The 13041-nt window shown below is 47.1% G+C and overlaps 1 protein-coding gene across 1 annotated transcript in view; it reads left to right on the top strand.

The window, feature by feature from the left end:
- Positions 1-11770, top strand: part of LOC132818917 (LIM homeobox transcription factor 1-alpha-like) — a 416441-nt gene extending 404671 nt beyond the window's left edge. The window contains exons 6-8 of the mRNA XM_060830049.1: positions 2492-2561; positions 7987-8154; positions 11613-11770. Coding sequence (XP_060686032.1) covers positions 2492-2561; positions 7987-8154; positions 11613-11770 — 396 coding nt within the window. The remainder of the gene's footprint in view (positions 1-2491; positions 2562-7986; positions 8155-11612) is intronic.
- The last annotated feature ends 1271 nt before the right edge of the window (positions 11771-13041 follow it).

The following is a 13041-nucleotide window of genomic DNA, read 5'->3' as shown; positions in this document are numbered from 1 at the left end:
GCGAGAAGGCATCCAGTCTCCCCAATGTAGAGGAGACCGCATCGGGAGCAACGGATACAATAAATGACATTGGTGGACGTGCAGGTGAAACTTTGATGGATGTGGAAGGTTTCTTTGGGACCTTGAATGGAGGTGAGGGAGGAGGTGTGGGCCCAGGTTTTGCAATTCCTGTAGTGGCAGGAGTGAACCGGAGCAGGGTCTCGCCCCAGAGGCTCTCACAATGAGAGATGCGTCTCCAGGATGCTGTGGCAAAGGTGTTGCTTGATGGGGGGGGTGGGGGGGGGGTCAAGTGATTGGAGGGTCCTGTGATAAAACCTCTTCAAACAAATTGGCTTCCATTATTCCTGAGGCCCTTCGGAGAGTGGGCGCTGTGACATTGCCTCGCCCACAGAGGCTGGTGTGCCAGGGTCTGTCCAGCGCTGCTAGGTGGCCAATATTTTCTTGATTCCTTCATTTGATGGCAAGATGATTCATTGCCAGTTCCTTAGGGAACTTGCTGGGCCTTTTCAGAAGGCAGTGAGAGTTCAGTCCCCATTGCTGTGGGTCTGTCTGGAGTCACGTGGAGAATAAAAATGGCAGATATCCTTCCCCGAAGGGCATTAGTGAACCTGACGGCTTTTCACAATTGCCATCATTGAGATGAGTTTATCGTTGGCCAGCACAATCCAGAGTCGGTCGCTATGGATACCTAACTGGCTCAAAGCTGAGTACCTGCAGGCTCAGTTGTACCTGGCAGAGCTCCTACATAGAGCACAGCTGGGAGGAGGGTAGCCAGGGGCATGTTATATTTATGGGTATGGGGTACCCTCCTGGTCAACAGATGCCATTGCCCTCAACTAGGGTCAGCAGAGTCAAAAGTGGAGTCAGTTCCAAGTGTTAGGAGTTTAAGTTCTGAGGAAAGTTATAGGACATTGGATTTGCTTCTCTCTGGTCTCTGAGGTTACAAAAGGACATCACCAGTGTTTGATGAGGGTAACTTGTAGTGAAAGTGTCAAGGTCCAGCAGAATGAAGATTCTTGACCAGGAGTGTGGAAGAAGAGAGGATGGAGAAAGCCTTTCTAACAAGGCTGGGGGTGAGGTGGGGATCAGGGAAACAGGATTTCCAGGTTGGGACAGATGTTGGTCAGGTCTAAGATTCGAGGTTTCAACAGCAGAGTGTTGTAACTGTGAGCGAACAGTTAGAACTAAGAAAGAGTCAAGACGTGATTTAGACAGAACCCATCCTGTGTTCTTAATATGGAGCTCCACAGAGTCATAGAGATGTACAGCATGGAAACAGACCCTTCGGTCCAACCCGTCCATGCTGACCAGATATCCCAACCCAATCTAGTCCCACCTGCCAGCACCCGGCCCCAAACCCTTCCTATTCATATGCCAATCCAAATGTCTCTCAAATATTGCAATTGTACCAGCCTCCACCGCATCCTCTGGCAGCTCATTCCATACACGTACCACCCTCTGCGTGAAAACGTTGCCCCTTAGGTCCCTTTTATATCTTTCCCCTCTCACCCTAAACCTATGCCCTCTAGTTCTGGACTCCCCAACCCTAGGGAAAAGACTGCATATTTATCCTATCTATGCCCCTCATAATTTTGTAAACCTCTATAAGGTGACCCCTCAGCCTCCGATGCTCCAGGGAAAATAGCTGCAGCCTGTTCAGCCTCTCCCTGTAGCTGAAATCCTCCAACCCTGGCAACATCCTTGTAAATCTTTTCAGAACCCTTTCAAGTCTCCGATAGGAAAGAGACCAGAATTGCATGCAATATTCCAATAGTGGCCTAACCAATGTCCTGTACAGCCTCAACGTGACCTCCCAACTCCTGTACTCAATACTCTGACCAATAAAGGAAAGCATACCAAATGCCATTTTCACTATCCTATCTATCTGCGACTCCACTTTCAAGAAGCTATGAATCTGCACTCCAAGGTCTCTTTGTTCAGCAACACTCCCTAGGATCTTACCATTAAGTGTATAAGTCCTGCTAAGATTTGCTTTCCCAAAATGCGCACCTCACATTTATTTGAATTAAACTCCATCTGCCACTTCTCAGCCCATTGGCCCATCTGGTCAAGATCCTGTTGTAATCTGAGGTAACCCTCTTCGCTGTCCACTCCACCTCCAATTTTGGTATCATTTGCAAACTTACTAACTGTACCTCTTATGCTTGCATCCAAATCATTTATGTAAATGACAAAAAGTAGAGGGCCCAGCACCAATCCTTGTGGCACTCCAGTGGTCACAGGCCTCCAGTTCAAAATGACACTATCATTTCTTGGTTTAACTGGTTTTTATTGGTTTAACTGCTTTTTATTGGCTCTCTGTTCAATAGTGACCTCTTGCTGTGGGGGACAGAGTGAGCCCTCGCTCTGAGGGACAGAGGAACCTCTTGCTCTAAGGGACAGAATGATTCCTTACTCTGAGGGACAGTGTAAGTTTGTTTGCCCTCTCTCTGAACAGTAATGCCCTCTCTCTCTCTCTCTCTTTCACCAGATGAAGAAACTCGCTCGCAGGCAGCAGCAACAACAACAAGACCAGCAGAACACCCAGCGCCTGAATACAGGTTAGAACAGGAACGGTCTCAAACAGTGAGCCTGTCAGAGTGCGAGAGAGAACCTCAGTTCATCCTACAGGGTGGATGACCTTTCACCTTGGCATCACTGTGCCAACTGAGTACCCATCCTGAGGAGGCAGTCTGTCTGATACTGAACCTGAAGGGCCAATGGCCCAGACAGCTAGGGAACAACATGGACCAAGGTTGCAGAGCCAGGGCAGACTAGGACTCACGGGTGTAAATCAAATGCAGCTCTTTCCATCAAAGTGGGGGTGAGGAAAGACAGAGGTGAGAGGGTGAAATGTTAGTAAATCTGAGACAACACCAAGATACGACTGAGGAGGAGGGATTTAGGAAATCCACCTCTGTATTTGTGACTTCACTATGAGGTCCTTTAGCTCTCATCTTCACTTCCAACGTGCCAACATGTGCCTCCCCAAACTCTCCCCATTGCTCATCTTAGCTGCTTCCTCCATGTCAACTCAAGTCCAGTCATAACCTCCATTACCCTTGATACTTCCACACCAGCTCATTACCCCATGACCCTTGGTACTTCCACGCCAGCTCATTACTCCATGACCTCAGTAGCCACTCACACACCATGCATTTCCGACAGATCTGAAGAAGTCATGTGGAAATGAAAACAAAGTCTCCTGACAATACAGTAGAACTTGCCCACATGCACGCTTGAAAGTAAAAATAGAAACTACCCATTAAACCCACTTGAACATTTTAAATCCCATTCGGTACTTAATCTGTTATGAAAGATTTCTGTTCAGGAACTGTAAAGTCACCATAGTCCCAGAGGACTATAGGGCTGCTCTCTCTTTAGAGATGGTGGTGATTTAACCTCAGAGTCACCATGCCTCAAAAGAGGGGTAAGGCTGAGAAGGTAGACTTCAGTCAGAGCAGGGATTAAACCTGTGCAGTTGGCACAATCTGCATTGTAAGCCAGTTGTCTGGTCAACAGAACTAACCTATTAAACGTGTCTTTAAACTCTAAGTCAAAACATGGTGTAAACCCTCCCTTCCACTGATGTGTGTTTTGTGCGTTTTGTATTCACGATGCCTTCTGTTCTAATAGCAGCCCTTGAAAAATGTCTACAATTAACTTCAACTGAAACTGTAGAAATAGAGGGCAATTTTCTTTCCCTACTTATACCAGAAAGCTTATCAATTGAAAACAGTTTATTAAAAGACTTTAAAAGCAAATCTCTAACCCATTGCTTCAACTTTTCCATGTTTAAAGGGCTGGAGATACTTTTAAAAGCTTCCAATCATGAGACTCAGACAGACCTTTGAACCATGTTTATCATAGAATCACTACAGTGTGGAAACAGGCCATTTAGCTCAACAACTCCACACTGACCCCTCAAGAGTAACCCACCCAGACCCTATTATTCTACATTCACTCTGACTAATGCACCTAACCAACACATCCCTGAACACAATAGGCAATTTAGCACGGCCAATTCACCTAACCTACACATCATTGGACTGTGGGAGGAAACCCTTGCAGACACAGGGAGAATGTGCAAACTCCACACATACAGTCACCTGAGGCTAGAATCGAACCCAGATCCATGACATTGTGAGGCAGCAGTGCTAACCACTGAGCTACCGTGCTGACTCTGTCAATTCATGACTCCTTTATTGTGGTTAAGTCTCTGGAAACAGCAAAATTGAGGTCTGTTTGAAGTCAGCACTAATCTTAAACAACCCCACAAAATTTCCCTCCTGTATGATTCATGTCCTGCCTTTTCCTCCTTCAGGGCAAAATTGGTATCTGCCAGAAATTAGGACCCATTTGGGCCCCATCCACCATTTTTAATGTTCTCTTGAGTTCAGCCTGAATCTGCAGAACTCTGGCCCTGCAGGTGGAGAGTGGGCAGCTTGGATGAGGTCTGGCTCTGAGTGGAGTTTCAGTGCTGGGGACAGTCTCCATGTCATGCGGGGAATAGTGAGTCTGGGGCTTTCTGGGTCTCGGATCATTCTGAGTAGGAGGCGGGGTCTGGGAGTCTGGGAAAGGGTCTGGGTGCAGAGGGGCATGGTGTGGTCTGTCAGTGGGTGGGAGGAATGTCTGGGTCAGTGGGGAAGCTGAGGGTGTCAAGGTGGTGGGAGAATCTGGGTGTGGGGGGGCTGAGTCTGAGAGTCAAGGCTTAGCAGTGTCTGGGTGTGGAGTATCTGGATGTGGGGCTGCCTGGAGTGGGGAGTGGGTTGGATTAGGAGCTGTGGATGTTCTTGTTCTGGGAGTGGAGGGTAGTCTGGGAGGGAATGAGGTATGGGGATTTTCTGTGCGCAGGAGAATCTTGACTGGGGGGGTTTGTTTGTAGGGGGCTGTGGATGGATATGAGGTTTGGGCTATTTTGTATGTCAGGGTCTCCATCCATTGGGTCAGCTTCAGCTCTTTGATGTCGCAATTTCAACTGAGCCGCTATCTCTGCTGTTTGCCCACGATCCTGCAACCTTTCCCATTCAGATACGTCTCTAGTTCCTTTCGCCAAGTTATCACTGAAGACGTTCCTATCAGCCCTCTTTGATAGTTTTCTCCAATTCCATTTAGGAGTAAAGGAATAGAAAGTAGAGAAATTAGATTGTCTAAAAAAAGCGAAAGAGAATGAACTTTTAAGTATTAACAGGTTACAAGAATTACAAGAGTAGATCAGAGGCTAGGAATACTGCGGTGAGTCACTCACCTTCTGACTCCCCAGACCCTGTCCACCATCTACAAGGCACCAATTAGGAGGGTGATGGAATACTCCCCACCTGCCTGGATGGGGGCAGCCCCCAACAACACTCAAGAAGCTCAACACCATCCATGACAAAGCAGCCCGCTTGCTTGGCACCACATCCACAAGCATCCACTCCCTCCACCATCGGCCCTCAGGAGCAGCCGTGTGTGCTATCTACAAGATGCACAGCAGAAATGCAGCAAAGCTACTTCGACAGCACCTTCCAAACCCACAGCCACTTACATCTGGAAGGACAAGGGCAGCACATACATGGAAACATCACCCCCGACTTGGAAATGCATCACCGTTGCATCACTGTCACTGGGTCAGGATCCTGGAATTCCCTCTTTTAAAAACATTGTGGGTCTACCTACGGCATTTCAAGAAGGCAGATAACCATCCACCTTCTCAAGGGCAACTATGGATGGGCAATAAATGGCGGCACAGCTAGAGATGCCCAAGTCCCATGAGTGAGTGAAAGAAAGATCCAAGTATTAAGAAGATCCATGCTCCAGATGGGATGGAGCCCAGGGACATCGAATGGAAAATGCAAAGGCACTGACCACAATCTCCTAATCCTCATTTGACATGGGGGTGGTGCCAGAGGACTGGAGAATTAGAAATATTACAACCATGTTTAAAAATGAGCAGAGAATCAAACACAGCAACTGCAAGTCAGTCCATCATCTTCATGACAATGATGGGGAGACCTTGAGAGATTACCATAACCCAAAACTAATTTATTGGTATTTGGAGCCAAATAGATTAATAACTGAAATCAAGAGAAATTTGACCAACCTGAGCACATTCTTTGATGAGGGATAATGAGATTCCCTACAGTGTGGAAACAGGCCCTTCGGACCAACTCGTCCACACTGACCCTCCGAAGAGTAACCCACCCAGACCCATTTCCTTCTAACTAATGCGCCTAACATTATGGGCAATTTAGCATGGCCAATTCACTTGAATTGCACATCTTTGGCCTGTGGGAGGAAACTAGAGCGCACTCCCGCAGACACAGGGAGAATGTGCAAACTCCACACAGACAGTCACCCAAGGCTGGAATCAAACCTGGGACCCTGGTGCTATGAGGCAGCAGTGCTAACCACTGAGCCACCATGCCATCCCAGTAGTGTAGTTGATGTTGCGTATGTGGACTTTTGAAAGACATTTCACAAAGTAACACATGAAGGCTTGTTAGCGTTCGCATAGCCCCATTCTTAAGGCAGAGGATATAAGGCTCAGTAACAATATCCAGGAAGAGATGCAAAACAGGGAGTTGTTTTTGGAGATGGAGGGTGACATACAGAGCTGTAGACCACTGCACTTTTCCTCCATGTACAAATGACGCGGACATTTGGGGCATCATTTCAAAGTCTGTAGGTGCCTCAAAGCTGAAAATATAGTAAACGGCGATGAGATGCAGTAGACACCATGCCAATATGGGGTAGGGAATGGGCAGTAGGCATAGGGCAGGTTAGTTTACTGGAGGGGATATTACTGGAGGGGAGTATGAAGTGAGATGGTTTGAGGTTAGAGGGAGTGGTGTGATCAACAACATGGTGCAATTTTGAAAGGAGTGCTGCAAGGAATGCACTCACTGTAAGAGAGAGCCACTAAATCTGGAGTGAAAGAGCTGGTGATAGACTGGGACTGGTGGTGGAGTCTTGCTATCCCTTGTATGGGTTTGGAGGAAACTAGTCTCAGTAAGGACGGGACAGCGAGTCCTGAGGTATGTGACAGGCTCAGCTAAAAGGCTTTGAAAAATCAAACTCCTGCGTTTTTATGACTCCGTTGCTCTCCCACCAATCCGCTGCCTTCATTTACTTGCTTGATTGCCTCTTGAAAGTTATGTTGCACATGTTTCCAAGCCCCTGCATTCTCGATCGCACCAGCTCACGGCAAGAATGATCTCTTTCCCCATGTTACAGAGAGAGAGAGAGAGAAAGAGAGTGTGTCAAGAAAGGGGCTAGGGCTTCAGCCTTAGAGAGAATCCACTCTCCACTGAACTGAGAAGGTTAAGAGGAAGTTGGGTGGAGGTGTTAAACCATGTGTAAGTTTTTGATCATGTAAATCATGCCAAACTTGTTCCTAACAGCAGAGGTTGCCCTTTGAAAGGTGCGGATAATTAGCAAAAAAAGCAGAAGGAAGAAAAGAATAAAGTGTGCAGAGAGCTGTTATCATCTTACGTGGCGGGGAAGCAGATTAATTAAACAGGAAATCAATTGGCTGTGAGAAGAGTACATTCAGGGGTACAGGACAAAACAGGGAGCAATTGGATAGCTTTATCAGAGTACAGTCACAGTGGGCTGAAGGGTCTCCCTATTTGCCCTATCATTATAATTCAATGACTACTCATTACCATAAATCTGTGTCTCCTAGTAATCAGCCAGAGGAAAGAGTTGCTGTTCGCTTGTTTTTGTCAAAACCCCTCCATTAAATCTCCCTTCAGCTTTCATCGCTCAGAGGATAACAGCCCCCAATACTCAAAACCTCACCTTGTAACGGAAGTCCCTGGTCCCACTCCTGCGCAACCCTCCTTGACATCCTGCCCATGACTGGACACCGACCTTCAGATGAGGCCTGAGCTAGTGATTCTAAAAACAAAGGGGTTTTACAAGACTTCCTCAAAAAAGTATGGAGCTGGGTAGAATGTGCTGCTGTGTGACATTCATTTCAATTTATTTCTTTTTTTTGTGCAGTCCCAGCGAACAGTTCCAATAACCCTGGAATGGAAACGATGATGAACCCTTATACAAGCCTGCCTTCACAGCAGCTCCTGGCTATTGAACAGAATGGATATAGCACCGATCCTTTCCGACAAGGCCTCACTCCTCCTCAGATGCCGGGAGACCATATGCACCCTTATGGTGACTGCTTCTTTCTCCTATGAGATTTCAGCCAATTTTATTTTTTTTAAGGAGAGACTCATATTGAATCCCAGATTAAGAGAATGACCGCTCCCAGTCATGGCAGCACTTTCAATGGGATCGTCATTCCCACTTTTCCAGCCCTGACTCCGAAAAGAAGAAGTGTTCCTATCTATTTTGCCCTGACCCCTCGTAATTTTGAACGTCTCTGTCAAAACCTCCTTTTCTGTAAGAGTGACAGCCTCTCTGCTGCCGACCTATCTGGACAACTGAAGTTCCTCTTCTCTGGAACTAACCTCTTCCATTTTTTCCACACCCTCTCCAACAGCTTCATGTCCTTCCTCAGTGCAGTGCCGGAACTGGAGGCAAAATTCTAATCGAGGCCTATGTTTTTACACAGGTTATTAGAACACCCTTGCTTTTGTACTGTCCACCCTGATTTCTAAAGCCCACGTGCTTCAATGGTTTCTCAAACTTGCCCCCTGCCACCTTAACCCAAACTATATAATGTCAGGTCCCACTGCTCCTGTACCCACTTTAGAACTGAACCCTTCATTTTTGTATTGCCTTTCATTGTCTTTCCCATCAAAAGGAATCATTTTACGTTTAATTTTCATCTGCCACATGTCTACCCCATTCTGCCAGCCTATCTATGTTCTCTCAGAGCCTTTCATTACCCATCTCACAGCTCCAGTCCTTGTGAAGGTGTGGTGCCCGGAATTGGACTGATCGCTAGGTTCGAACTAATGCTTGCTCAACTTGCAACTTGGCTTCTTGAAAGAGTAGTTGGACAGACTGTCGCCTGAGGATGGAGCTGACGATTAGAGGGATAGGTGTAGCTTGAGATGACCAAGTAGTAATGAGTCTTGTGTTACCAGGCCTGGGTCAGGAAGGGGAGTCTATCCCAAATGACAAAGGTTGGATTTTGGAGCGATGAAGCCAGTTGAATGCTCTGAAGTATTGATTTGCAATCTTTGGAGATCTCGGTATGTCTGAAGATAACTTCCCTCCAAGGGATCAAATGGGGGTGCTGGTAGATTCGAAGTACAACTGAGAGGAATTTTGACTCTCGACAAAAGAGGGTGTAAAACCTTCAGGGGGAAGCAATGGCCTAGTGATATTATCGATGGACTGTTAATTTGGAGACCCAGGTAATGACCTGAGCACCTGGGTTTGAATCCCACCATGGCAGATAGTGGAATTTGATTTCAATAAATGTCTAAAATTAAGAGTCTAATGATGACCATGAATTCATTGTTGATTGTTGGGATAACAACCCATTTCACTAATGTCCCTCAGGTAGGAAACTGCCATCCTTACCTGGTCTGGCCTATACGTGACTCCAATCGCACAGAAATGTGATGAACTCTTTTAGGGCAACTAGGGATTGACAATTAATGCTGGCCTAGCCAGTGATACCCTTACCCTGTGAATGAATTTAAAAAAAACAGGTGGGATGTAATGTTTAAAAGTCTACAAACCCGAACTGCTAAGTTGGAGTCGACCAATTTTGGATTTAATGGAAAAGAGTTGGTTGGGTGATGGGGTGGCATTTAAAATCCAACCCCTGCATATGGATTGCCCATTTGAATACTATAATTAGGACTGTGCACCTCACATTTTAGCTCCATCTTAAACTTAATGCTGGATCCTGTGTTTCCCTGGAAACCTGAGGTGACGGAGAGGGTAGCTAAAGAGTTAAATGCCTTTGCTGCACTCCTCGTGAGCCAGGAGGAAGGATTATGCCTCTTACCAGCCTCCAGGCTAGCTGGCCCTCCCTTCACCGTAATCAGACCCCTGACTCTCAAAAGGACCACTCCTAACTACTGCTATCTGACCCTGCCCCCATCACCTCCCCGAGACCACCAACCCCTCCCACTGATTACCAAATTCCAGTGAGTGACCATTGAACCCCTGTGGCTCAGATCTGTGGCAATCATTCCCTTTGCAACCCCTCCCCCTACCCCCTCAACACTCCATTCCCCCACACCCAGCATAAATGCTGCCCCCTCTAGACTTCGCTCTGGTGAAGAGTCATCTAGACTCAAGGCGTTAGCTTGTCCCCTCTCCATAGATGCTGCCTGATCTGCTGTGATCATTTGTTGTTTTCAGTACAGATTCCAGCATCTGCAGTGACTTGCTCCTGCATTGAGAATGTACTGCAGCAGCTCCTTGCTCCTGGTCTTAATGATGAGGTGGGATAAGCCCTATCTAACCTATGGAAACCTATATCCTATAGAAACATATAAAATTGCGACAGGAGGAGACAGGGCTGGATGTTCCCGAGGACTGGGGAGTCCAGAATCAGAGGGGCACAGGATATGAGGTAGGCCGCTTCCGAATGAGATGAGGAGGAGTGTCTTCAGCTAGAGATCGTGAGCCTATGGAGTTCTCTGGCACAGGAACTTGTTGAGGCCAACGCATTGAATATTTTGAAGATGAAGTTAGATATAATGTTTAGGGCTAAAATGGGTCAGAGAGTATGGGGGAGAAAGTGGGAACAGGGAATGGAGTTGGGTGATCAGTCACGATCATATAGAATAGTGAAGCAGACTCAAAAGGGCCGAATGGCCGACTCCTCCCCCTATTTTCTGTGTCAGGCCTGGTTCTATGGCTCATGCTTTCTCCTCTGAGTTAGACAGGGATGTGAGTTTTATCTACACTCCAGGACTGAGCATGCAATGCAGGATGATGGTCCAGTGCATTGCAGAGGGTGTACTACGTTAGTGGAGTCACTGCTTTTCAGGCAAGACATTAAGCCAAGGCCCCCCCCGCCCTGTCAGGTGGACACGGCACTAACCGAAGGAAAGCGCAGGAGTTTTCCTTGGACTCCTGGCAAGTAATTCTCCCTCAAACCACTTCCTTTACAAAGAGAGGGGGCTAATGTGGTTTGATTCCCACCATGGCAGATGGTGAAATCTAAACTCAATAAAAACCTGGCTAAACCATATAACCACTGACGATTGTTGTAAACACCTATCTGGTCATCTAGAACATGAAATTTCCCATCCTTACCTGCTCCGGCCTAGGTTTGACTCCAGAGCCACAGCAATATGGCTGACTCTTAGCCAGCCCTGCTGGACAATGAGGCATGGGCAATAAATGCTGAACAAGCTGGTGATACCCTCCTCCCTTGGATGAACAAAAGAAAAGACAGATTAACCGGGCCATCATGAGATTGCCACTTGTGGGATCTTACTTTGTGTAGGTTTGCTGCTGCATTGCCACATGACTACACTTCAGGAAGTTTCTCATTGGCTGTAAAACCCGTTTGACCTGTCCTGAGGTCAAGGAAGGCGTTCAATGAATGCAAGTCTTTCCTTTCTGTTGTGGAAGGTGGGTGTGGACGGAGATTGGCGATGGGCTGAATGGCCCCCATTTCAGGGGGTGTTGTTTTTCCTGTGCTTTCCACTCCTTGTAGCTCACAGTTTAAACATTGCCCTCTCTTCTCTCCTCAGGCAACGAGACCCTTTTCCATGACATGGACAGCGACACATCACTCAACAGTCTAGGCGACTGCCTCCTGGCAACCAATGAAGCGAGCTCCATGCAAGCTCGGATAGGAAACCCCATAGATCGGCTCTACTCCATGCAGAACTCCTACTTTACCTCATGAGGTAGAGCACGCCACCAGTACTGGAAAGAGCAGAGCTACCCAGGTCCAAGGTCAACAGTTGTTCGAACCAATATCATTTCACAGCTCTACTCAACATCACTGAAAGCAACAGACGAAACCTGGGATCCTACAAGTGCTTGGATTGCGAAACACATTGATAAACCCCCCTTCCTACTCCCACCACCCGCTATCAGTTAGTCGTGCTGAATGTTTTAGACTCCTGTGGTTAGCCACTTGATGTGCTCCGAATGGTCCATCGCTATCAATGCGAGTAAAATAATGCTCTTTCATTTTAAAAATCTGATGGCTCATTGAGATGACTCGCACTTAAGCACCCGCCCCACCCCACCCCCACCTCACCATCCCCACTCTTTGGAAACACTGAGCCCGTCTAGTGATTCATAGATGTCAAAAGAACTAAGGCCCAGACAGGATTGGAGCGCCACGTACCCCTCACAAAACTGATCTCACCAGAAGACACCCCCGACAGTTCACTCCTTACCACCCCGATGAAACCAGAGTCAAACCTCTCACACGCTAAAGGGTGATTTTTGGACAGACGCTGGTGCAAACTTTCGACTCGGGCCAGGGGTTGGGGTGTGCGCGGGGAGGGTAAGGGGTGGCGGGTGGAGTGCAGATGTCCTGCGCCAGCTAGAAACCGGGTTCCGTGCCCCAGGAAACCCAACGCCAGAACTTTACCGACTCAATTGAAACGACTTTATTAAAGGTGGCTTCCAATGTCCGGCTTTCACTATTTAATGAAGCACTCAGTGCACTTAAGTTATGAACCTTCTTGTTCATTAGCCTTCCTTGTTTGTATCTTGTGTGAGGACGAGTCCTAATGTTGAGCTCTTATCGCGACTTGCAGTTAATAGCAATTAGCCGAAACCACGTGAACTGTCATGAAGTCTTGAAAGCCCAACCCAAGAAAAGGCTTATGTTGTAAATAACTGCTGTTATAAGAACTTGTGTTTTTCAAAGTGCTGGTTATTTAACTGTGAAAGAGAAAACAAAAAGCTGTGATAATGTATTGACTGAAGATCACCTTCCACATTGGCATTGTCACTGCGACCAAACAGGCCTCAGCTGGAGGCACATAGAAAAATTCACAGGCTATAGGTCAAAGGTCTCTTCATTGTATGCTGTTAGTAGACACTGAATGTGTATTGTGCACCCGTTTATTCAAGTGACGTTATTCGTGTTCGAGAGACCCTTCTCACCTGTGGTCGGTTCAAGGCCCAAAACAAGGTTAGACTAGAATCTCACAGACA

This window comes from Hemiscyllium ocellatum, chromosome 9, assembly GCF_020745735.1.
Source record: "Hemiscyllium ocellatum isolate sHemOce1 chromosome 9, sHemOce1.pat.X.cur, whole genome shotgun sequence".
NCBI lineage: Eukaryota > Metazoa > Chordata > Chondrichthyes > Orectolobiformes > Hemiscylliidae > Hemiscyllium > Hemiscyllium ocellatum.
This window is presented reverse-complemented; position numbering and strand designations above follow the sequence as displayed.